The sequence below is a fragment of the Microplitis mediator genome, chromosome 5, assembly GCF_029852145.1.
Source record: "Microplitis mediator isolate UGA2020A chromosome 5, iyMicMedi2.1, whole genome shotgun sequence".
NCBI classification, from domain to species: Eukaryota; Metazoa; Arthropoda; class Insecta; order Hymenoptera; family Braconidae; genus Microplitis; species Microplitis mediator.
This window is the reverse complement of record NC_079973.1, coordinates 14,142,038-14,169,770: the sequence shown is the minus strand read 5'-3', so window position 1 is coordinate 14,169,770 and position 27,733 is coordinate 14,142,038. Positions and strand designations below refer to the sequence as shown.

The window sequence follows — 27,733 nt, the reverse complement described above, 5'->3', positions numbered from 1 at the left end:
TCTACTCAATTGTAAACTTTACATTTTTCGAAAACTTATAAATACTTATAATCACAATATTACAGCTTCTGTTTCTTATAGATTTTGATAATTTATATGAGAATTTTAAGAAAAAATTTTTTTGATGCACCATCGATGAGAAAATAATTGTATCAGAATTTTTGAGATTTTTCGTGGACAAATACTGATCGTTTTCTCATAGCCAATTTTTTTTATGAGAATTTATAAGACCTTTTCCACAGGGATAGTATTAGTTACGGTTATTGAAATTGGTATCATTAACTAGGTTTTGACTTGAATTTGTGCCTTTTCATACTTTAAACTCTTTTAATTGCCAAGTATGGAGATAAATAGATTTATCTACATCATTCGAATTATATTTAAATTACACGAGAAAAAAGACGATCGTATTAATTTTTTTTAAATAAATAAATACTGTAATTATCCTGTCACTAAATTTGACTGAATATTACTGAATATATAGCTATATTATTTATATCACGTTACGTATTCCAAAATGTCAGAATTTTATACTCCCTTTCGGTTTTAGGTAGCTTCTCAAAACCAAAAAAGTGTGCATAGAAAAAAAAAGGATTCATTGACACAAAAAATCTTTACTCGCCTAAAGAAAATTTTTACTTATCCCAAGAAATTTTTTGCATTGTGAATTAAAAACAAAAATTTATTTAGAACTAGAAAAAATTACTTGGTGCAAGAAATTATTTCTTGACCAAAAAAATCTTTTCTCGCTCCAAGACAATTTTTGTATTTAATTCATAATGCATAAAATTTCTTGGTGCAAATTAAAATTTTTTGCGGCAAGAAATCCTTTTTTCCGCGTATTCTATAAATTTATTAGTGATATTTGGGCAGTCATATAGTGACTGCAGGTTGCTCGTTATTGCTAAGCTCGCAATATCATTATTTATTAAAGTTCAAATTTTAAAAATACAAATTTTCAAGTTCATTTTTCAAAGATCATTAAGCCAGACAGTAAATTACTTAAAAATTTTTGAATTAATAATGAAACAATACTTACTTTTATTATTGCTGGCATAGTGAAATTATTTAAATCACTATTGAGTACAAATTCGTAGATATCTTTTTCAAATATTGGAGCATTGTCATTAGCATCTATAAGATTAACAACAAAGGGAACAGTGCTACGTAATCCTTTGCCATCTTCATCACAGGCCTCGATGCTCAACATAAGCTGAGGTGTTATTTCACGATCCAAAACCGAGGTTCCCATAGCTACAGTTATGACACCAGTATCAGGATTAATTACAAATGCTTCACTACCAGATCCAATTATTTGTGTGTACTGAATTCTACCAAAAGATCCCGTATCTTTGTCAGTAGCATGTACTTGCACAACTCGCGTACCAGCAGTTACATTCTCTGATAAAACTACTTCGTAAGATTTTTCTTGAAACTCCGGAGGATTGTCATTTTTATCACGAAGAAAAATAGTTACGGGTACTGTTGCTGATAAATTTGTTGCCGGTCCCACTTCTTGAGCTGTTATCTGTACAATAAATAATTATTAAACATATCCTTGAAAAGACAAATATTATGAATAATTAAATTCAAATTTAGTTACTTGGAAACGTAGAGTTTTATAAATTTCATAATCAATGAGTGTATTATCACGTACAGTTAAAATAAAATTAGCTGTACGTTCAGCAACCGCAGGACTAATTTCAAACGTTCCATTATTATTTTCTAATTTTAGAGCAAAGACACCAGCCTTGCCTATGTCTTCATCTCTAACTCTCGTTGAATAAGGTTCATTAAATATAATTGAAGAGCCAGGTTCAGCATTTTCGTCCATCCAAGCAACATAACTAATAATTAATTAATTTATAATCATTCAATTTAACTACAGCGATTAGAAAATACGATTAATGACGATTAAAAATGTTTTAATCGTTTTGAATCGCCATGAATCGTCTATTGATGATTAAAAACGATTAAATTTTTAATCTTTTTAAATCGTTTTTAATCTTCATGCAAGACCAGAAATCGCAATATTATTTTACGACTAAAGACGATTTAAGACGATTAAAAATTTAAAATCGTCATGAATCATCTTTAATCGTAAAATAATATTGCAATTTCTGGTACCGAATGAGGATTAAAAAACGATTCATGACGATTTAAAAGTTTGATCGTCAATAAACGTTTTTAATCGTAAAATAATAAATCGTCTTTTGACATTTAGAGACGATTAAATGTAAAAAACCATGACGATTATGACTGTAAAAGACGATTAATGGCGATTAAATTTTTAATCGTTTTTAATCGTCACAAATCGTATTTTCTAATCAGGGTATACATGATTAGTTTCATTGAATTTGATTTTATTATTATAATAAATTGGGTACCAACATATCATTTTCAAAGTAAGGTGGACTATTTCCCGGTTCACCAAGTAATAATCCAACTTCAACTACTGCGGCTTGTGCTGCTGGTTCATCCGTTGACCTGCGAATCTCTTCAGCAACGACACTTAGTACTATAGGCGCACCAACGTGTGTTATTTGTGTTAATTCTTCTAACGGTCGTGTCAAAATAATTTCTCCTATATAATTAAAGTCACGAATATAATGATATATTTAATAATGATATATTCTACGTAAATTGTCTGATGAAATTTATGCATGCATAAAAAAATTTCATGAATAATTTATATTTAATACTAAAGTAATTGCAATTCGATTAAATTATGAATGCAAATAATGTTTATACTTTCTTTAAATGTTAACGCAACGCCAAAGAGAATATCTATCCACAGTTGTTTTACATATAAATGCACGACAAGTGATAAATCAAGCATAAAAAAGATTCAAAGTTGTACTGTTAGTACATCAGTAATTTACTTATATACGATGATACTATACAATTCTTAGAACGTGAGATAAAGATCTTAAGTTTTGTTACACATGTATGTATGTATTAAATATATAAAGTAAGAACTGACCGTGTAAAATCAATAACTTTACTACTTTAGTTGTTAAGTTAGTAATACAACGGTCAGATTTCTTACCTTTGTCTAATGACCCTTTGGCACCCCTTCTCGGGACTCACTTTCACCTCGATCAACTTTAAGATCAAGAACTCGATAATACAGAAATTATAATTTAAAAAAAAAAATTGCGTGCGAATTTGTAATTAGGGGCATCAAGAAAGTCTCGACAGTTGAAAACAAGTTTTTTTGCTAGTGTCTCTTTATTTTTAATTATTTCAGTGAATTTTTAAGTAACAAAGACTATTACTAATTTATGCTTATAATAATAATGATAATAATAATAATAATAATAATAATAATAATAATAATAATAATAATAATAATAATAATAATAATAATAATAATAATAATAATAATAATAATAATAATAATAATAATAATAATAATAATAATAATAATAATAATAATAATAATAATAATAATAATAATAATAATAATAATAATAATAATAATAATAATAATAATAATAATAATAATAATAATAATAATAATAATAATAATAATAATAATAATAATAATAATAATAATAATAATAATAATAATAATAATAATAATAATAATAATAATAATAATAATAATAATAATAATAATAATAATAATAATAATAATAATAATAATAATAATAATAATAATAATAATAATAATAATAATAATAATAATAATAATAATAATAATAATAATAATAATAATAATAATAATAATAATAATAATAATAATAATAATAATAATAATAATAATAATAATAATAATAATAATAATAATAATAATAATAATAATAATAATAATAATAATAATAATAATAATAATAATAATAATAATAATAATAATAATAATAATAATAATAATAATAATAATAATAATAATAATAATAATAATAATAATAATAATAATAATAATAATAATAATAATAATAATAATAATAATAATAATAATAATAATAATAATAATAATAATAATAATAATAATAATAATAATAATAATAATAATAATAATAATAATAATAATAATAATAATAATAATAATAATAATAATAATAATAATAATAATAATAATAATAATAATAATAATAATAATAATAATAATAATAATAATAATAATAATAATAATAATAATAATAATAATAATAATAATAATAATAATAATAATAATAATAATAATAATAATAATAATAATAATAATAATAATAATAATAATAATAATAATAATAATAATAATAATAATAATAATAATAATCATAATCATAATCATAATAATAATAATAATAATAATCATAATCATAATAATAATAATAATAATAATAATAATAATCATAATAATAATAATAATAATAATAATAATAACGCACAATATGCCCACGGTGCATGTTGTGCGGCCAGCGGAGATTTTGATTACTCCGTGGCGCACCGTGGGCTAGATAGGTCAGCCCGTCATCTACTGACCTACTAAGCGCACAACAACCTTCGCATTGGGCTAACTCCCCAATGTGAAGTAAACTGAGTTCAAGATAATCCTGAACACAGAAGTGCTCCCCACAACCGGCCCTTCTCGGATGAGGGCTACCCACTAGCTGGGCGGAGCACCGAGATTCCGAATGATGACGACCCTGGCGAACAACGGACTGCATTTAGGTGGACGGAGGAATTACGAGTCGATCTCCTGATGTGCTATAATAACAGTGAACCGGAGCGGAGAGGTTACATGGCTAGGATGCATGCTCTCTGGAGCGATATGCACCCTAACCATAGCCATTTTTCACAACAACATCTGCGTGATTATGCCTCTCATCTCCGGCGAACACGACGATCACTGTTAAATAACAGACGAGTATCTCACCGTCTGTCTTTTCCAGCACAGCTGCATCAGGAGAGACGCCGTTCTTCCGAAGACGCCGACAATGATTTTGAAAGACGACAAGTATGTATCTCTAAAAAGATACACTACCCAAAACATCTACTTGACACGGAAAACCACGAGCTATCAACTCGGATTCAGGAGGATTCTACTCTACTCACCATCAATCAAGCTGTCTATGATGCTGCTTCCTCACTCTTACCTCCGGCAAGAAATAATACTTCTTCTCCTGAGGCTAAGATGAGAGGTCGCATTGGGCAGCTTTCACTGAAGATTGATGATCTCCGGAAACATGTCTCCCGCATTCAGTGTGTAATTGAGTACGTAAATGCTCGTAAAGCGTTTACGCCTAAAGTCCGCCGTATTGCGGCGGGACTACGATATCAACATCACACACTGAATAAGGAGAATCTTCTTAACATCAAAGAAGGTTCCCTTAACAGGTTGCGGGCTCTGGTGACTGCTAAAAAGTCACTAGAGAAAAAGCTGAAGCGGCTTACCGATAACTCTTTGTTTCGGTTGAGTCCTTCACGCTTTCTGACACCTAAGACATCTGTTTCTGGCGATCCCCCATCTATCGAGCGAGTAGAAGCTTTCTGGTCCGAGTTGTATGGTGATCAACCGAACGTGAACCGTGACACTCCAGCTCTTAACGACTTCGAGGCATTTTGTCGCCACCACCGAAACGACAATGCTGATGAAGAAAGCCCTGAAGTCAGCGTGGAAGAGGTTCGTTTGGCTCTGAATAATGGTAAGAACTGGGCTGCTCCGGGTCCGGATGGCATCAACTTATTTTGGTGGAAGAAACTTACTTCTACCCATAACCATCTGGCCCGGATTTTTACAGCGTTTATCAGAGGCAGCGAACCTATTCCGTGCTGGCTTGTAGAAGGGCGAACCGTGCTCATCCCTAAGAAAGGTGACTTGTCCGACCCGAAGAACTACAGGCCTATCACCTGTTTGAATGCAGCTTATAAGATTTTCACAAAAATCTTGAATAATCGCATTCTACAGGAGATAGATCCTGTATGGCAGCAGATATACGAACAACGTGGCAGTAAAAGAGGCTTGTCAGGTTGCAAAGAGAATCTGTTAGTAGATCGTTGTGTCATTCAAGACGCAGTCTACTATCAGCGCAACCTGTCAATGGCCTGGATTGACTACCGTAAGGCATTCGACTCAACATCTCATGAGCTCATTCTCTTTTTGCTCAAATGCCTTGGGGTCAATCGCGATACAGTGGGATGCATACAGCGTACGATGCAACTTTGGCGAACACGGTTCCACATTTCATGTGGCATCGACAAACGTGTGACCGAAGTTGTACAGTACAAGCGAGGTGTCTTCCAGGGAGATTCCCTAAGCCCTCTGCTGTTTTGCATCTCACTGCTGCCGATATCTGTTGCGCTACGCCGTACCCGTGGATACTCAGTGGGCCCACCAACTGATCGGAAATATTCGATCACCCACTTACTCTACATGGATGATCTGAAGGTATATGCTCCTGATGAGGAACACCTTCAGACAGCCTTAAACATCGTAGGAGAGTATACACGGGATGTCGGCATGGCTTTTGGGTTGGACAAGTGCGCGGTCGCTAATCTGGTGAGGGGTAAGTGCTCTGATTTGCGCGAAGATATCGAGTTAGTAGATGGGAGCGTCATTGACCATCTTGACGCCGGAGAGTCGTACAAACATCTAGGGATTGACGGGAGTCCTATGCAGGATGTCTCGAAAATCAAAACGACTCTCTGCAGCGAGTATGGGCGGAGACTCCGGAAAATCTGGTCATCGGAACTTTCCGGGAAAAACAAAGTCTCTGCAACTAACATGCTTGCTGTCCCAGTACTACTCTACTCTTTCGGTGTCCTTAAATGGACCCGAAAAGAGCTTAGAGATCTCGATATCAAGACACGCAAAGTCATGAATATCAATCGGAGCATGCACCCTAAGTCCTCAGTCACCAGATTATACCTTTCCCGGCACATCGGAGGGAGAGGTCTACAGAGCTTGGAGTGTCTACACGATCGTTTGGTTTTGGGTTTAACATACGAAGTTGTCAATTTCACTGCAGATGAGGACGACTTCCTTATGCAGATTGTTCATAGTCATGAGAATCTGCAGAAGGGAGCGTTCTTATATAAGGCAGCAAAGTACGCGGCAAAATCCCTCGGTCTCGGAAGAGTAAACCCTCTTATTGAACTCCCTAAGGAGGAATTTAAGAGTGTCGTCAGGAATGCTGAGCAGCAAAAACTGCTCAGTACACACATGGACAAGTCCATGCACAGCGTGTTCTTCAAACACGTGCGTGACCATGGCTTGTCCACCCAGCTGACGTTTTCCTTCCTTAAGTCAGCTGGCCTGATGTCCGAGACCGAAGGATATATTTTTGCCTGCCAAGATGGTGTAATCAATACCCTCGAATACCGTGCGAAAGTACTCCAGATGCAGCTACCCGACACATCGTGTAGGGTGTGTAAGCAACATCCTGAGACGCTTATGCATCTCTTGTCAGCATGTCCTGTGCTGGCAAGAAGTGCATACATCCAGCGTCATAATGCTGCTCTGCGAGTACTCTACTACCACCTTAGACATACGCACGGTATCGATAAAACACCAGTGCTGCCTTATCTGCCAGGAGATATTCCGCAAGTTGTTGAGAATGACCGTTGCCGTATTTATTGGAACGTGCCATTCGCAACAACGCGGAAAATAGATCACAACAAACCTGATATTGTGCTCTTCGATAAAACCACTCGTGACATTTATGTCATTGAGTTTTCAGCTCCTGCTGAGTATAACATCACGATTAAAGAAGAGCACAAACACGAGATATATCAGGATCTCCTGTTCGAAATTGGCAAACTTTACCCAGGTTACCGTGTCAAACTTGTCGTCCTCATTGTTGGCGTCCTAGGAGGGATGAAACAGTCATTTGTGTCTGCACTAGCTAGAATACCAACTTGTTCAGCGCAAGTTGAGTTTCTGGCATCGCGGATGCAAAAGGCTGTTATTCTCGGGTCCCTCCGTCTCCTAAGGCAACGAAACTTGGCCTGCTGCGCATGCTGATCATCTTGTTGATGATGCATCGCAGCAGTTACGATTTGGCGCTCAGCTGAGGCCCCCGGTAGAGTCGGACTACCGGGGATAACCCCCTGAGCATTTAACTAAAAAGAAATAATAATAATAATAACACACTTATCAAAAAAATTAAAGGAACAAAAAAAGTTTTCAATTTTTTAGTGATTTTCAAAAGGCTGTATTTTCGTGAAAAAACGAAAAAATGTATATTATTATTATTATGATCATAATTATTATTATTATGCTTCCTTATTATATACCAACCAGTGGATTCAGTAATGTTGAAAAATGGTGTGAATGGATTGCCTTCCGACACTAAACCATAAGTTATTTCCCGGGGAACCCCTTTGTCACCGTCTTCTGCGTGAACTCTTAGAATAACATCGCCCTGATGATAAGTAAACAAAACAAAATTAACATTCGTTTTTTAATGTTGGAAATAATTTTCTGTTGATTTATTTTACGAATATGATGAACGTACAGGTTGGACAGTATTGTTTATTTTTGTTAGAGGTGGTGCTAAAGTAAATATTGGTGCAACATCTTGGACATCTTGAACTATTACGACTAAATGTAGGCCTGCTATATTTCTTGTGTCCCTTTGACGTTCTGTGTATGGGTCCTGTAGATAAATAATAAAAATCAAATATTTTTTATTCCTCAAAGACAAAAAAAATTCAAATATAATAATAAAAACTTTTGTTTTTTTAAATTTTATTTATCCGCGCCATTTAAATGTGATTGATAAATCGAATCGATTTCAAATTTCTATATAGTGTCCGACAAATAGGCGGCATCAGGTGTAATCTACTAGTGCGTTCCATTTATTTATAATTTCGTATATTTATTTCGTTGTACATTAACATTTATTTTTCGGAAAAGTTTTTGAATTATAAAGTCACTTCGAAAATAAAAACATTCATTGTTTAAATTTTATTTATTAGTTGATATCATGTAAATTAATATTTTAGTCAGCTGATTGGCAATTGCAGTTAGTAAATTGAATATTTAAGTAATTTTTTTTTTTAATTTTATCAAAGAAAGAAAGAAAAAGAATCATTCAAAAAATTTTGGCGTCAAATTAATGTTCTATGTAAAAAATTCAAAATGGTGATTAGTAACCTAACATGTTTTGACGCAAGGCAAGGGGCTCAGTTTCTAACCTTTTTAGAGTGCTGGTTGGGGTTATACTATAATAATTAATGTAAGATTTAATTTAATGAGAAAAATAATAATTCTATCGACTAGTTTATGATTTGTCAAATAAAGTCATGCGCGTAAAATAATTATTTGAATCGGATTAATAATTTAAATTGACGTTATAAAAATTGACATTCAGAGACTTAGTTTCTGATCCTCAGAATTGTTCAAGTCACAGTTTCTAACCCTCACAGTGGCCTAGTTTCTAATCATCAAATTACACAAACCATGATTAGGTAATAAAGTACTTACCAAGTTTCAATAAACTAAAAATATTATTTAGATAAATAAATTAAATTTTTATTATAACAAAAACATAATTTTTAAATATTTAAAATATAAATAATTAGAGTCACTTTAGCTAGCGCCTGTCCTCATAATTTTTCATCGTAGCTCGTTGTCTTTTTTTTTAAACTCTTGAATAAAAAAACAATAAAAAAATTGATTTTGTCATAATAAAAATATTATTTAACTAAAAAAGTCATTACAATTTGATTACTATCGAAATTAACATTATTGTTACATTAATTTTATCATTCCAAGAATATGTACTTTCAAGATCTAATTATGATCTTTCATTTCTAAAAATGAATATTAAATGTTAATTTATCACTGTATTATGAATAATAGTAGATTCTAATATTAAAAAATTTGAAATATTGCTGTTTTTACATTTTATAGACATGTAATTAAACAGATAACCTGGCTCGCAGTCAGCTAAAATTTTCGGGTCAACAACTCCACCATACCTTTAAAATTGAGCCTAGTTATTGACCCTCAAATTTCAACAACAAACCTCATTTTAATATGTTTTATAAATTTATTAAAATAAATTTTAATTAAATATTGATCGATCCATCTATTTATAGTTAAATTTTTCTACTTACATGATAATTAGTGCACAGATTCAATCGTCGTACCTCCTAACGTAAACTGTTTAGACTCTACTTAAAAAATGGCTTCCTCAGCCACTTATGGCTAAAATATTCGTTTTTATTCAGTTAATATTTTCTATGTTTTTTTAATTGCCATTAATTAGGCTCAGAACAAATTACAATCAATTAAGAAAAAATTGATTTTATTTTTAAAGTTATATTTTTTTAAGTAAGTAAGAAAAGAGTTGAAAAGGTCAGAAACTGGGCCAAGGTCAATAACTGGGTCTTTTACCTTAACTAAATCTTATCATAATAAAAATAATTAATTTGCAAGTTTATTGGTGTCGAATATTCTACGTTTAGTGACAAAAAGTGTTAAAGGGTGTTCAGTTTCTTTATAAATTAAAAGTTAGTTTAGTTGGTATTTTTAGAATTAATTTTTTTTCGTTTTTTCATTTTCAATGTCATTGTTCTTTTGACTTGATTACATTTTAAAGTTTTTTAACTACTTGTGTGCGAATAAAAAATATCGTGATAAATTTAATAAATAAGATATAATGAGAATTGTAACTATGAAAATGGAGAAAAATTATCATTTTGGTGAGTTGCTCTATGCTATGATTATTTATTTAAAAAAAAAAAAATGTAGTCGTATTTTAATGTGAAATCCTAGATTACCAATTGCCAGCTCCTACTCCTTATATATTAAACTAATAAATGAACTGATAACAGTTAATTATTGACTTTCTCAATAAGTATATATGGGGCATTCCATGCCAAATCGGACGGTTTTAGAAATTTTGATTTTTAACTTCCGTCATTTTTTGATATTTTTCAGTACTCATCAAAAAACTCATCCTCCTAAATTTTGAGATTTTTTCGATCTTTGGTTCAAAAGATATGGAATTTTCAAAAAAACCGCTCTTTTCATGGTTTGTTAGCTGTTTGTTGCTTATAACTTTTTGAAAAATGGTTTAAATAAAAAAACTCAAATAATAAAAAAGTTTCGTTTTTCCATGTACGTTTAGAAAAAAAATACGAATAATCTTTTAGAAAAATTTTTCCGCGTTGTTTTCGAGTTTTAAAACTTTAAAGTCGTTTTCTGAAAATCATGCATATTTTGATTTTCCTGAAAAATTGTTACAACAAACTACTATCTATCCCACAACTTTTCAGGTGGTTCCGGTCGTGGGACCTCCGTGGCTACTATTTTTTTTTAATTATTGAAAATTGAAAAAATTTATTTTTCGCTATGAATTATTATCTGTGCCGATTTTTGACACTTGACACTGGTTTTTCTTACACATTATAAATTGATTTAGATATTGTTTTGTTCTGAGTAGGGATTTAAAAGTAGTAAGCAAAAGTTAATGCTATTTATGAGCAGTTATAATAAATGTTTTTATTTATTGAGAAGCAACTATTTCGAGGCAAAACAAACATTAGATTTGCTATACATATGGCTCAGACCATTACAGGAGCTCAAAAATATCATATAATTATTCGAAAAAGCAACGAAACTGGATTACAAACGTTTTTAATTATTTCCGTCTTTTTTTAAAAATTTTATATAAACGATTGTTCTATGAACTAAAATACTTCTCAGTTAATATAGCTCCGTTGCTTTCAGTAAACCCTATTGGACATACTCTGCATTTGTTATCAGTCTACTGTGCCTCGTAACGATTAGAAACACTATCTTTATTGATATTTTCAATGTTGCATTTTATAACTTAAGAAATTTGACCAGTCGCAATTTTAAACATTTACCTAATTTTTAAAATGTAATAAAAATAGTACCGTTGCATATATAGTCAGAGTATACATTGATTGAGTTTCAAAATCCAATTCTCCAATTAATGTAATTACTCCTTTTGTATTGCTAGGATCTTGGCGTTGTCTTATGGTAAATAATTCTTTAGGTTGCTAAATAAAATAATATAAATATCAATTTATAAATATTTTTGGAAATTTTAATATTTATTACGTACCCACAATTCAATATAAACGGGTTTTCCGCTCCAAGGGTTTGATCGTACTAGAATGTAATCAAGTTCCTTGCCAGGTTTAGCATCCTAGTCCAATAAAAAAAAAAATGAAGAAAAAGAAAAAAATAAAATAAAGTTCCTTCTTTTCAAAACAATTGTGTGCAGGAAATGAAAAGAATACGAACCTCTGGAACCATAATAAGAGCTGGTATATGCGGAAATATTTTATCGCGTGGTGTAGTTGCATTCGTCACGGAAATAGTAGCCTGCATTGAGTTTGAATCACCTTTGGAGTCTCGTACTCGTACAGCGAAATCGTGAAGACGTCCAGCGGTCAAGCGTCTTGTTAAAATTACATTCGCTTGGCAAACTTTGTTGTATAAAGTACATGGTAAATTTTCAATTCTAACTACTGGGGTTACTGTTGCTGTAATTTCGAATACCAATGGAAAATCAACATCCTGATCAGTAGCACGTAATCGATAAATAACTGAATCAACTTCTGCATCTGCTGGTATAAGAACATTCCCCATATCTGTTGATGTATCGAATCTTGGCCGTGCGCTTTTTATCCCAACCAAGACCAAATTCAAATAAATCCATATATTTAACCATATTTCTAAGGGCATTCTGAAATAATATTTAACTTAATTATTTTAATAATGACATTGATCATTTTTGATCGATTAAAGTTCATTATTTAATGGAGTTGTTAAAAATTGATGTCTTAGTTTCATTCTTGAATAAAAGCTTTAAAACAAGATCTGATTCGATCACCACAAATTTAATTTTTTCAAAGTTTAAATCTACTTCGATTCGTGTAAGTTTTCTTTGATCTAAAACTAAAAAAATTATTTTTCATGATACCAGCATCGAAACTTAAAGTTTCAGTGTCTCTACAGCCAGTCAAAACAAGCTAATTTCAAGCCGATGCTGCAAACAACTACTAGCGAATTCGTAATTCGAAAATACCTTCATACAACAGGCAGAAACATGCATATGTAGGGTATAGTAGTCTTATTAATTATGAGGGTGTATATTGTTAATTCCTAATTTTATTTAAAATGAACATGAAGATGAAATACATAAATACTTATGTGACCTTCTGAGTCGACTACAACTTACAGACTAACTAAATTTCATATTTAGTTAAGAGCCAAGACCCAGCATTTGCTTTTCTCACACTTTTATTTCTTTGGGACTCTTGGCTCTTTTCTTGCACTGCAATAAAACAACAGATGTTGAGGGTTTACTCATAAACACAAATTTTAAAATCTTAATCCTTACGCACCATAAATCATACTCTTACATTTATTACTTAAGTGTCCTTTAGTGAAAGTTTCTAAAATGAAATAAAATAAAATAAACCAATATTTAAAATCTATAAGAAAAACACATATACGCGCACTTAAAATATTCTACGATCCTACACTCGGCCATCCTGGTTGACATCTGTCCCCAGATGTCTCGTCGTTTCGTTACTCAACTTCAGAGTCACTGACATTCAACTCTCTAGCATTAGAATCGGTTTCGTCGTTGTCCTTTGCCCACATCTTTAAATGGTCAGCCGATGTTGTTGTTTGCCGTGGACCATCATGTTCTCCTACTTTAGAAACGACATATCTATCGTTACGTAATACTCGTACGATACGATAAGGGCCAAAATATTTAGAGTGTACTTTCAGACCTGGACCCAGTTGGGTACGCTTAATCGCAACTAAATCGTCCTCTTTGTAATTGGTTGCTTCTTTCCTTTTCTTATTGTAATTGCGTATATTTTTTTTTTGTATTTTTGAAATCTTTTCTTTAGCTTCTCGTCGCAGTTCGTCTCGTTGTTCTTCAAACATATTTACCCATTCCTCTTCAATGATCTCGCGTATTTCAGGATCGTCTTTTAATCTTATGTTAGTTCCAATCAGCAATTTGAATGGAGATTTCCCTGTACTACGATGAGGTGTAGCATTCAGGTATCTTTGAACAACACTAAGGTGTTTATACCACTCTTCAGGTTTCGGAGCAGACAGTTTCATCAACAAAGGTATAATTGTTCTGTTCACTCTTTCTACCTGACCATTACTTCTTGGGACACCCGTTGTGATTTTAATATGCTGAATATCTTCTTCTTTACAATAATCAGAAAATGCTGTAGAGGTGAATGCAGTCCCTCTATCAGTGATGATTCTTCTTGGATTCCCGAATGTCATTGATTGTTTTTGAAGTCGATCTAACACACTCGCGGTATCAGTAGAACGCGTTGCATACAACCACACAAACTTTGAAAAAGCATCGACTATAACTAAAATATGACAATACGATTTTTTAGTTGACGGTATTGGGCCTAAATGATCCATATGATAAGTGTCCAATGGAACACTTCCTTTATCAATAGCATGTGTTATGTCCAAATAATTTTTTTTTTTTATTTTTATAATTATTTAAAATAATTATTTCTGAGCTCCTCTTTGAAAAGCGCGCGAAAACGCAGCGTCAGCTTTTTCACCTTTTTATGCGGCAAAGAATAGTGGAAAGACACCTGCAATAAGTTTTATGACAGAGTGATTAGCTTGCCAAGTCTGGTCGCACCTAAGTATTATAGTCGAATATTAGGACGCCACTGGAAGATGGACTCAGCCTTCCAGAACCGAATGTTAATTGTAATTTTTGATTCTCAGGGTCGTTTGTAAATTTTTATTTTGTGAGAGAGGAGAGGAATAGTGAACAGGCTGAAATAAATTTTATTAAAACTTTGCTTTCAATTTCAATTATTTTAAGCACCTTGCTTCTTATTTATTTAACCTTTAATAACAATTAATTACCTTATGACAAACTAATTTCCTTATGACAAACTATATTCTTATGACAAACTAATATTCTCGTCCCCTGGACGGTTTTCCTTATGACAAACTAATTTTCTTATGACAAACTAATAACCTCGTCCCCTGGACGGTTTTCCTTATGACAAACTAAATTTTTCCTCGTCCCCTGGACGGAATCTTATGACAAACTAATACGTCTCCCGGACGTTTCCACACCCACACACTCCCGTTAAAATACCGTCCCCTGGACGTTAATCCTTATTAATTTGTCCCCTGGACATTAACCTTAATAATTATTATTAAAATACCGTCCCCCGGACGTTGAACCTTAATACCAATTAATAAATTTGTCCCCTGGACATTAACTAAAATTTTCCTTAAACAATTAAAACATCCCCTGGATGTATGACCAATCTAATCTTAACATGTCCACCGGACCTAAATCACAGACACAGTTTTCTTTATTCTAATTTGACTCTATAACTAAGTGACTCTACTCATTAACTTTCTCACTCAAATTTTTCAACACTTCATAATTTCCAATACTCATTATAAATTTTTTTTCTTTCTATGATTTACTGTCCTTTCCAATTAATTAATTTATTTTTTTGTTTAATATAATTTATAAATTAATTAATCTTTTCCACTTTATAAATTTTCCTAATTAACTTTCTCTGATTAAATTTTTATAATTAATTCGCCACAAATTTTATACAATTATTATTTTCAATTCCTAATTTTTTTCACTGACAATTTTCACAATAAATTTATTTCACTTTTAAAATAATCCGTTTCACTTTTTACTCACAATTTAATTTATTCAACTCTAGTATCGTTTAATTAAATTTTAGATATTTTATTCAATTTAAAATTAATTTAATGATCACGTTCTGACTAGAATTTGTTTTCGGGTTGACTAGAATTTTCGACCGGTGAATTGGCGTCACGCGGTTCCCGATTTTATTGACGTTAACTTGAGTAATTCGAGTAAATTAATAAATCTTAGAATTAATGCGGCTGACGGAATAAATTCCAGCCTGTATTAATCTTAATATCAATTAATAAATTAATTTATAACGGCTGGAGAGCCTGGAATAAATTAATAAATTAATAGTTTTAATTACCGGATTATTTACGAGATAAATTTAGTTTTATTCCGGCTAGGGAGCCTTGAATAATTATTACAGAGTTTAAACCAGATATTGACGACAAATGACGCGACGGAACTTTCGAGAACACGAGATTGAACGGCTGGAGAGCCTGAACTATCCGTTCCTTTACGCGAGATCAACGGAAAGATATTAAGTAATATATATTATAATTAATTTGCCAGATTAATAAAATTAATCAGCGGCTTGAATTAATTATAATTTACCTCCAATTTTATTTACAGCAGTCCTTGGTAATTACAGGTGATAATTTGCTTCGGGCTGCTCTCAATTTCACTGGTGTTCGTTGGTTTTCACGTTTTCCGTTGTCCGGCTTTCTCGTCCTCTTAATTCCTCCTTCGCCAATAATTTTAAAAATCCTTTTTTTTTGTAATTGATACCTGTCAATGAACAGTGCGTATAAGTAAATGGTAATTTATTAATTGTTTAACAAATGGCTTTAGAGAGCCTAAATACAATTTTAATTAATTAATGTAATCGCCTCGTTCCACGTGAAGCGTGTGTAGACGTAATTATTTACCTTGTAATTGTTTTGCGTCCGATCCTTTTGGTCGTCTGATCAACTCTCCCCATTTCACGTTCCGTTGGTATTTTTATAGTCTCGTTCCACCATTTCGGTTCACTCCCGAAAAACTTAGTCTAGGGGAGTGGCGAATATTCGGGTCTAGGTGATCGTGCGACACCCGGTGACAAGTCGCATCACTAACCCGCAACTTACGAGGTCGTTGGCCGGTTAACGGCGGGAAACGAAATTCAAATTCAAATATTTAATTCATTTTAATACCAAATGTACCCTGTTACAGTTTAACGAATAAATAATAAACTATTGTCACTTTCCACCAATGACAATGATTATAAATTCCCCATCAAATCACCAACCAAAGTTTATAAAAAGCCTGAGCACCCATAGCTCAGGGCTAGTCGGTTCATAAAACTTACGGTCCGCGAATATTCGAACGTCGAAATTTCGTGTACTCTTATTGCAGGAATCCGCCCTAGGCGTTGAAAAGTCAATAAGAGGATTTTTAATAATTTTTAACTTAAACCCTATTGCAGGAATCCGCATCTGCGTTGAAAAGTCAATAGGGCATTTCTTAATTTATCTAGACTAATTCTTATTGCAGGAATCCGCTACGGCGTCGAAATAATCAATAAGAAATAGTCAAAGATCGTGAATTTATCACTAACCTTACTGCAGGAATCCGTCCTAGGCGTAGAATAATCAGTAAGGCATTTAAAACTAAAATCTTTTGTATCCAATTATTGCAGGAATCCGTTTCGGCGTTGAATAATCAGTAATTGAATTCAAATTATTATTAAAAATCCTCAAATATTGATCTAAAATTCGATCTGACGCAACTGTAGTAATCGTTCGTCTAGTACAATATTTGTCGGATTTATAAAAACCATCCGGTACGATCGAACCAGTGACGCAAATCACGTGAATTTACGATTCCATCTCGTGCCGAGTTAATTTGCACATAAAACCACTTTTCGGGTGTGTAAAAAGGACGCATTAAATATATATTAAAATCTTAATAAAAATATCTGTTAAGGATAAATAATCCTATATTATAAATAAAATATAAAGTTGTGAAAAACTAGAGTGAACAAGTGACGTTCAGTAAAAACGTTGTAATTTGAAATAATTAATAAAAGATCAAGTTCTTCACTCCAACCTTGCGGTTTCATCCGAAAGTAGTACATAAGATATCATCCTACCAACCCAGCCGCACCCATTCTACCAACCCTCAGGAAGGTCGAGTGAGCTGTTTAGTCCTGGAGGGATAATAGCTGCCGCACTAGAAGAATTGACATCGAAAGGTAGGTGAAAGAGCTATTTTTCTATCATCATAAAATATTTTTGGCTTAAACAAGAGCACCAGTCTCTTCGAAGACGTTTGGGTTCTTAATTTTCGAAAAGATCCACTATAAATAATAAATTATAGGAAGATAATTTCTTCCTCGTATTCTTTATTGTTGTCCGCACCCTCCAACCCGCTTGTCCAAAAATTACTATCGCTACCAAAGGGAGAAATCCCGGATCAATAATTAAAAATTAAGCGGCGGACATAACACATTCAACATACCCTCTTGTTTACCCTGTTTTTTTTCAGCCAATATACAGTCATCACAATTTTTCACAACTTGCTCTACTTTCTCACGCATACCATTAAACCAAAAATCTTTTCTCACTAACGCTTCGGTTTTTATAATGCCGAAATGACCACGTTCATGGGCGCGTCTTATTACCCGAGTTTGCATTACCTTAGGTACAACAAGTAAAGGTTCGTCGTTTACAATCTTGTACAACAAATTATTTTTCATTTCATACCCATTAGTTTTGTCATCATGCACTGACTTACATAATTCTTTTAAATATTCATCCTCATTTTGTGCTCTCTTTAATTTAGTTAAAATGGTTTCATCACACTCATTCAACAACATAATACTTGGTAGTGGGTTTCTACTTAACGCGTCTACATGCGACATTTGTCTACCTGGCCTGTGTACAATTGTATACTGAAATTCTTCTAGTAGTAAAGCTCATCTAGCCACACGCACACATAGATCTTTCTTATTCATTGTCATTTGAAACGCTTGGCAATCAGTTACAATGGTAAAAGGTATACTAAGTAAATAGACTTTAAATTTCTTTAATGAATTTATAATAGCAAGCACCTCGAGCTCATAACTTGTATACTTTTCTTCGGCGACGGTTGTCTTACCGCTAGCAAAATATACAGGGTGAAATTTATTATCATCGATATTTAATTGCATCAGAATAGCTCCATATCTGAATCTCGAAGCGTCTGTATGCAACTCAGTTTCAGTGTTATGACGGTACAACTTGAAAACTGGACCGCTGGCCAACATTGATTTTAATTTATTAAATGCTTCTACTTCATTAACCCCAAACGCGAATTTGACATTAGCCTTTAATAAATTTGTTAGTGGTCGAGCTATTAAAGAATACCTCGGAATAAATTTTCTAAAATACCCCGTGAGTCCCAAAAAACTCTGTACACTTTTCATATTACTGGGTTTTGGAAAGTTAACAACTGCATTCGTTTTATGATCGGATGGCTTAACCGTCCCTTTCTCTACAATGTGTCCTAAGTATTCTATTCTGTCCTTCAGTACCTGGCATTTTCGCCAGTTTATTATTAAACCGTACTGGCTAGCATGATTTAAAATTACTCTTAGCCTATCTATTGCTTCTCTTAAATTTTTTGCGAGAATAATTAAGTCGTCCAAATAAATTACTAACCACCCCTTACTTACATGTTCTCTAAAAATAGCACAAACAAATTTTGAAAAAACTGCCGGGCAGTTACAAAACCCAAATGGCGCTTTTAAAAACTCATACTGACCATTAGGCGTGACGAATGACGTATATTTTCGGCTAGATTTTTCTACAGGGACTTGTAAAAATCCATTTTTAAGATCTAATGTGGTATACACTTCAGAATCTTGGAGTAAATCTATTTGATCCTCTACTAACGGTAACGGAAATCGATCTTTAACGACTTTCTTATTCAGCGCTCTATAATCTACGCAAACACGTATTTCACCGCTTTTCTTTTTAACTAAAACGATGGGACTAGCATACTCTGAATCAGACGGTTGAGCTATCCCTTCTTCGATCCAACCCTTTACAATTTTTTCAACTTCCTCTCTTTCATGCGGAGGTAATCGTCGTGGTCGTGAATAAACCGGTATATCATCTTTCAGAATTATTTTTAATTCTACACCTACTTCTCGCGTTTTTTCCGGCTTATACTCCGTTATGATTTTTTCAACTTCTTTTCGATCATCAATGTTTTCTATGTGTGATAAGTCTACACTGAGTACATTGTTCTCGTCAATAGCATTAATTTGAAAAATATCCGGCAAATCATCAGAACTATCTTTATCTTCCGAAATCATTGAGATCTTAATTTTACCTGCACTAATATTTAGTTCTACCTGGTTAAAAAAATCGGTGCCTATAAGAACGGAATGTTTTAAAATTGTACCTGAGACAACATGAAACTTTACTTTAAAATTAACATCATCTATCATTACATCAGTTACAAATTCGCCAATCGTTTCATTACCCGATGACCCAATACCATCAAATCTTAAATTACTACGTACTAACTTAGGTGAACCTATTTTAATATACTCATCTGCACGCATTAGTGTTAGATCGCTACCCGTATCAATCAACGCTGTGAGTTGAGTACCACCGATGCTGACTTTCTTCAGATGCTTCTTCTTACTTGACTGGAAAAGGCTGTTCGCCTCCTGAATCTGATCAGCCCTTGTTGATCCCTTTGGACAGCTCGAAGCAATGTGGCCGTGTTCATTGCACTTAAAACATTTCATTCCTTTGTCTTTCACTGGACACGTATCGTTTAGATGATCGGATGCACCACAAGTAAAACAACGTCTCTGTTTTTTGTAACCGTCTATAACTTTTTTCTTTTTATCATCTTTTCCACTAATGTTCTTCGTTTTATCATCTTTGTGTCCGTTATTTTAAAATTTTCCTTTCACCTCACTTTTTTTCATGGCTTCATACTGCAGCATTTTTTCTTTCAACTGACGTATATTTTTCGCACCATACAGTATTGCTTTAGTAGTCGAATCATCAGGAATCCCATCAATTATATACTGGATTACTGCACGAGTGTCTACATCTGCTTGACTTGCAATATCCAACATCTTATAAATGTATGATTGAAACGTTTCGTCATACTTCTTTTTTCTTTGTGCCAATTCTCGGTGAACTTGATACCCATCAACAGTTTCTTTGAATTCTTCTTTTAATGATTTCTTTAGTTTTATCCATGTCTTTGCACATTTTTCGTACCGAACAAATAATTTTGCGGAGCCGTGAAGTAACCGTTTAGCGTATGTTACTTTCTGGATATCCACCCACTTACACGTCTCTGTCATCTCTTCAAAATCATTTAACCATATCTTAACATTCACATGGTCATCACCACTAAACTTTTCCATTGACTCTTCAACATCTTCGAATGTGAGCAATGGTTGTCTATAATTATCTCTACGCCCGATAGCTCTTCTGCGTCGCCGAGGAACTTCCTCTGCACCGTCTTCACTGTCTTCAGAGTTACTGTCGTCGCTTTCTTCATCGTCATCGTTATTTTCGTCGTGATTTTCAGCGTTATCTCCAAGGTGTTCTTCATCACCTACGGGATTCACTTGAACGTTGTTACCATTCGGTGGATTGAGCGCTGCACGAAGCCGCTCTCTTAACACCGGCTTGTTGCTGACTATAGGAAGACCCAACTCTCCTAATCTTCTTCGTAATTCTTCAACATTACAGCCGTTAATGTCAACTTGATCAGCCATAGTGTATTACCGTTTAGTTATTTTGCAGCAAATTATCTTAGCAACTTTAATACACAACTTATAAGTTAATTGCTCAAAATGTCTTTAACTGGTCTTAATACTATACACTGGTCACAAGCACTACTGACACAACTGACACTTTAACTTATTGTTCACAACTTTTACTCAATACACACGGATCACAATTAAATGGCGCACTATATCCCGGACCAGCCCCCAAAATATGTAGGGTATAGTAGTCTTATTAATTATGAGGGTGTATATTGTTAATTCCTAATTTTATTTAAAATGAACATGAAGATGAAATACATAAATACTTATGTGACCTTCTGAGTCGACTACAACTTACAGACTAACTAAATTTCATATTTAGTTAAGAGCCAAGACCCAGCATTTGCTTTTCTCACACTTTTATTTCTTTGGGACTCTTGGCTCTTTTCTTGCACTGCAATAAAACAACAGATGTTGAGGGTTTACTCATAAACACAAATTTTAAAATCTTAATCCTTACGCACCATAAATCATACTCTTACATTTATTACTTAAGTGTCCTTTAGTGAAAGTTTCTAAAATGAAATAAAATAAAATAAACCAATATTTAGAGTCTATAAGAAAAACACATATACGCGCACTTAAAATATTCTACGATCCTACACATATTAGTTATATTTAATGATCATTTGCAACCTTATTAATCTCTTTTTTTTTCTTGTCACTACTATATTTACTCATTCCATTTTTTAAGTGACAGCTTTAATTAAGCAAATAAAATTACTAAAAATTGAGTGAAAATAATATTTTTGTCTTATTAACTATTTAATAAGTGACTGTAAATCACCAATTTCTCAGTCTCTAACAGTAATCCGCATCATTGGCTTGAAATCAACTTGTTTCTTACTGTACTGAAAAAAATAATCGGTAGCGGCTACCAATTATTTAGCTAACAGTTACCAAACAATTGGTAGCCGCGACCGATTAATTTTTGGTAACAGCTACCAATAATTTTGGTAGAAGTTGCCGATTTTTTTTCGGTAGCTGCTACCGATTTCAATCGGTAGCCATTACCAATTAATTCGGTAGCTATTACCGATTTTTTTTATATAAGTTACGTACACGCACACGCACTCTCACACACGCGCACTCGCGCACGCACGGACACATTCACACTCGCACACATGCACACACACGTATGGACATACACGCACATACACTCTTTAAAAATGAATTAGTGAAAATAAGTGAATATTCACTAATTCGAAGTGCAAACCGAACCACTTATTCCAAAAAGTGGTTTGGTTGGCACTCAGAATTAGTGTATATTCACTTATTTTACTTATTCATGTTTAGAGAGCAGGCGCGCTCGCACACGCACACTCGTACATACATCTCGTGTAACATCCCTTAAAAATAGTTTTTTTTATGTCCACTGAAATTTGTCAGTAGAACCGAAATAATCGGTAGCAGTTACCGAAATAATCGGTTGCAGTTACCAAAATAATTGGTTGCAATCGATTGAAATCGGTAACTGCTACCGCAATAATCGGTAGCTGCTACCGATTATTTTTTTCAGTGTCGCTGCGGACACTGAATCTTGAAGTTCCGATGAAGATAATCATGAAAAATCTGGCGTGTGACTCAGGATGAAATACAATTTCAGACTGCAGGTGATGTCAGCCCTCCCCTACTATACGGCTTGTGTAGCCAATTTCATCCTAGTCTGAAATCGTCTTGTTTCATCCCTTGTCACAGAGTATACTATTTTACATGTTTCCGAAAACTGTTTTTATATAAAAACTTTTAATGTTTGCAGTTTGATACTTTACTTTTTTTTTTAATTTGGTCTACTTAAATCCACAAAGTTTTGACTAAAATGCAGGATTTAGTTTTTCCAAGATCGAAGTTATTTTTTCCCAGGTTTAATATATAGTATTTTTTATGAAAATTCTAATTTGTTTTTTTGTGCAACAAAAAAGGTGTTCGAAATTATTTAAAAGTAAAAGGGAAAACAAATTTTTTTAAGAAACAAATGGAAAATTGATTAAACTAGTTAGTATTAGAAATTATTAGTTATTTTTTTTTTAATTTTAATTATTGAGTAGAATCAAGTCAATCGACTTAATACTATCGAGTAATTCTTTATATCGCTTGGGTGGTCAATGTCTTTGGTCGCGTGATAGTGCAAACGATTCTCATCTATTCTTTTTCGCTGAGTGCACGTGTCAAGATTTTTTTTTTATAAAATCCAATTGCATTGAAATATATATAAAATTATTTTTATTATTTTAGTAACTTATTTTTCTTTGTATTGTGGGTCAAAATAATATAGCTCAATCTAATTAAATGGTCGTTGGCTTTTCTGACATTTACTAAAATAAATCGATTTTCTTTTGTATAACAATATATAGAGTCCTTGTAATAGGTGTTCCATAAATTATTACAATAGATAATTTTATTATATTTATTATGAATTATGACAATTCTTAGCAAATATATTATGATTACTTTTTTTTATTTGATGGATGGCCGACACAGTTTTTTTTTTTTGTTTTGTAAAAGCTAACAGTGATTTATCAAAAAATAAAAAAATTGATGGATTAAATTGATAAAGTCTTGTAAATTGATTTTATAATCAAGGAATAGGATTAATACTATTAATTATATAAACTTATCTGACGTGTATGACCTTTTTTTTTTTATTTTTATAGACTTATTCTTAATAATTACAATATAATATTGTATTATTATTTTTAACAAAATGATTTTTTTTTTTTAGCGAACAAACGAAAAATTTGCGGGACTGCTGATAATCTTAAGCTCGAGACTTGCCACGTGAGTTACAAATTGATGCGTGACTATGGTGGTAAGTGTATACATTAAGATTTCTTGAAAATAGGGTCAAATGCTGTTTATCTTTGTTTATAAAATCGTTGGCGCGAACGATCCGCGCCAAAGGTTATTTTCAACGGTTAGCAATTATTTTTTCGCAAACATCTACAATAAAATGAAAACTCTTTTGGCCTCTTTTATCTGATGGATAAATTATAGTCAAACTTAATAAATTACTGACTTCATTAATTTAATAAACTTAAAAGCTTTTTTTTTTCATTTCCCTTACATTGAAAAAACTATCTCTGAATGAAAATTTTTTTTAATCATGACATATTAACATATAAATGTACGCTCATTATCATTGTGGTCATCTTTATTATCTGTCCGACACAGTTCCAATGTAGAGCGATCAAATATCTAAATTGACATGTCATCATGCTATAAATTCGCTATTTAATTAGTTTTAAAATTAGTTTCTCGTTTTTAATTGATTTTTTATAATTGATGAAAAAAATATCAACTAATAAATAACTTATATTTTACCTGCAAGTGTCCATTTAAAAATTTATTTTATATTCATGATACATGATCTTGGCGCGTATTTCAAAGCACACCCCAGTATTCAAATTTCAATTTCACTTATGAATAAAATTTTTCAATGAAACATTAAATAAACACTTCAAAGTCCATTGAACTTTTTCATTTATTTATATAGATTTTTATTTGTTATAAATAACAACACTTGATTAAGAGTAAATTCGATTAATTTCCTTATTATTTTTTTTAAAATTAAATTTTAAAAAACACTTGATTGAATCATCAGTTAGCACAAAATTTTGTACAACGATATATAAATATAAATAAAGGTGATCACAGGTAAGCATTATTGAGTAGCAGGACGAGGGTGCACATGGCCGCGAAGGACGCGCCGGGGCATGTGAAGGAGTTGTCGCAGTGTTGAAGTTGATCGCCCCTCGGTTATAACGCCGGGCGTCGTCACGTGGACTAAACGTCACGGTACTTGGGGTAGTAGTTTTTGGTAGAAGGGATAACCGATAGTTGTGGTTAACCACCCTTAAATCAACAGTTCACCTCCAAGGTGCTGGGTTAATGTTTTTTATCATCTAAGTATTATTACAAAAATTTTTTTCATTTTTTACAAAACTTTCAATTGACTCGATAAATAATTTTTTAAATATAAATTATTTTAATTAATATTATTCAATTAATTGTATTAACTAAATTCAAGCTTATTCTAGATAAATTAAATTTGATTTTATTTTTATTACTCTGGTCACTTTGGTATATCACATATATATAACGATATAGAACAAGTTATAGCTGACCCACATGACTATGTTTTACGATCCTTACTATCCGCTTGGAGATCAAATGCAGTGAAACTATATTCAACATTACGAAAACCCGCAATCAACTGCGTCAACATGAAAAAAAAAAGAACTTGTTCTGCTTTTATAATTTTGTTTTTTTTTTATTAAAATTTTTTGAACACAAATTATATAATGAAATTTATAACTTGATTCTTAGTGATATCTGACATATTTTTATAAATTCAAAGTTATAAAGATTTTAATAATTTTATTTATCAAAATTAGAATTTTTTTACTTTATCATATTGTTTTTATTACAAAAATATATATATTAGGGTGAGCCAAAAAAACCAACCTATCGAATTTATGTCTTAAAAAGGATCTATATATCGAGAAAAAAATTCTCCCATTGGGCAAAATTTTTAGCTCAATTTTAAAAGGCGTCGGTAGCCGTCTGAAATTTCCCATTTAAATAACATGCAAAAAAATTTTTTTTGATTAAAAATATTATAACTTTTGAACCGGGTGAAATAAAAATTCGGCTCTAGAATATTCTTGTATGGCATTAAATTTCTTTAAAAAAAGTCCTGGGAGTCGAATTTGTAAACTTGATATTTCGTATATTAACAGGCCATTAAATTCTAGAGTAAACAGAATCATACAAATTTAAGGCTTCATTATTAAAAATATCAATACTACGAGAAAATTTGTTCTACATGTAGTGCAATGAAATCACCAACAATATCCACGTTGTAACAAATAATATTTTATTATCGATCACAATAAAAAAAAAGTATTTTGAAAATCCAAATAAAACCTTACATTTGTATGATTCTGTTTACTCTAGACTTTGATGGCCTGTTAATATACGAAATATCAAGTTTACAAATTCGACTCCCAGGACTTTTTTTAAAGAAATTTAATGCCATACAAGAATATTCTAGAGCCGAATTTTTATTTCACCCGGTTCAAAAGTTATAATATTTTTAATCAAAAAATTTTTTTTTGCGTGTTATTTAAATGGGAAATTTCCGACGGCTACCGACACCTTTTAAAATTGAGCTAAAAATTTTGCCCAATCGGAGAATTTTTTTCTCGATATATAGGTCCTTTTTAAGACGTAAATTCGATAGGTTGTTTTTTTTTGGCTCACCCTAATATATATAGTAATTTAAAAGACAACGAACATTCAAGTTGAAAATTACACTATGAAATATGATCGAAAATCAATGAAAGACGTTGCTTATATATAACATGTATAGTTTGTAGTTATATACATCAACTGCGTGCGACATAATTTGAATATGATGACTCAGACTTTATAATATTGTGGATTATATCTTTTGAAATATAAAGGAACAAGAACCCTTGTATAATTGTCGGGGTTCTTAGTCCTGTACTAAAAAAATCGCGTGCTTAAGTATGAAGGAATAAGTTTTATAATAAAGATCTATACGCCCTTTTCAAATCACTCGACCTTTTGCTTTGTCACTTCATTATTACTACAAGTTTTTTTCTTTTTTTTTTTTCAAAAGCAGTAAAATCTATCTATCGCCATAATTGTTTTTTACGTCTGTTTTATTGTAGAAACCATACAATTTTTTTTATTACACTCGAAATAATGTAGTGTAGGGAGTGTGGGGATAAAACATGTCTTTGCAATGTCCTCGAAGAGTATAGGGAATAGGTTGCACTGGTTTATCGTGTGGAATATTTTGTAGAAGGCGATGTGAGGTCACTTGCCCTGTAGATTGTATGTTCATATATTTATGTATATACGTATATGTAGGGGAATGAATAGTACTCTACATGCTGGGGAATGAGTCGAGACTGACCGACGGGTTCTAAGTTCACCCCAAATTACCATAAACTTGCACGCAAGCACAATGTTCAGGAAGACGATAAGCGACTGAGGTAGTTTAGTTTTCTCCCAACCTTTTTGGGATTTCCATTTACTCACGTTAAATTCACGCGATTATAATTTATTAAGTTTTGACAATATTATCTATTTCCATAACATGTTTTATCAAAATTAGGTCATTGATAAATAAATAAATTTTTGTCTCTATTTCGAGTTTAAAGTTCGATAGTGTTAATAAATTTATAATTTTTTTATTAGAATTTTAAAATTCTTAATGATATGTACGATAAAAATCTTTATTTTTGCTTGAGAAATATTTGATTTAATAATTTAGATA

General features: G+C 32.1%; 1 protein-coding gene across 1 annotated transcript in view; it reads right to left on the bottom strand.

The window, feature by feature from the left end:
- The window catches only part of LOC130668904 (uncharacterized), a 37,691-nt gene extending 12,868 nt beyond the window's left edge, over positions 1 to 24,823 (bottom strand). Inside the window, exons 1-9 of the mRNA XM_057471418.1 lie at positions 24,748 to 24,823; positions 12,212 to 12,656; positions 12,030 to 12,113; positions 11,839 to 11,964; positions 8,445 to 8,585; positions 8,228 to 8,351; positions 2,392 to 2,584; positions 1,604 to 1,847; positions 1,040 to 1,528 (exon numbers count right to left, since the gene is read on the bottom strand). Coding sequence (XP_057327401.1) covers positions 1,040 to 1,528; positions 1,604 to 1,847; positions 2,392 to 2,584; positions 8,228 to 8,351; positions 8,445 to 8,585; positions 11,839 to 11,964; positions 12,030 to 12,113; positions 12,212 to 12,656; positions 24,748 to 24,761 — 1,860 coding nt within the window. The 5' untranslated portion in view covers positions 24,762 to 24,823. The remainder of the gene's footprint in view (positions 1 to 1,039; positions 1,529 to 1,603; positions 1,848 to 2,391; positions 2,585 to 8,227; positions 8,352 to 8,444; positions 8,586 to 11,838; positions 11,965 to 12,029; positions 12,114 to 12,211; positions 12,657 to 24,747) is intronic.
- Between the last annotated feature and the right edge of the window lie 2,910 nt (positions 24,824 to 27,733).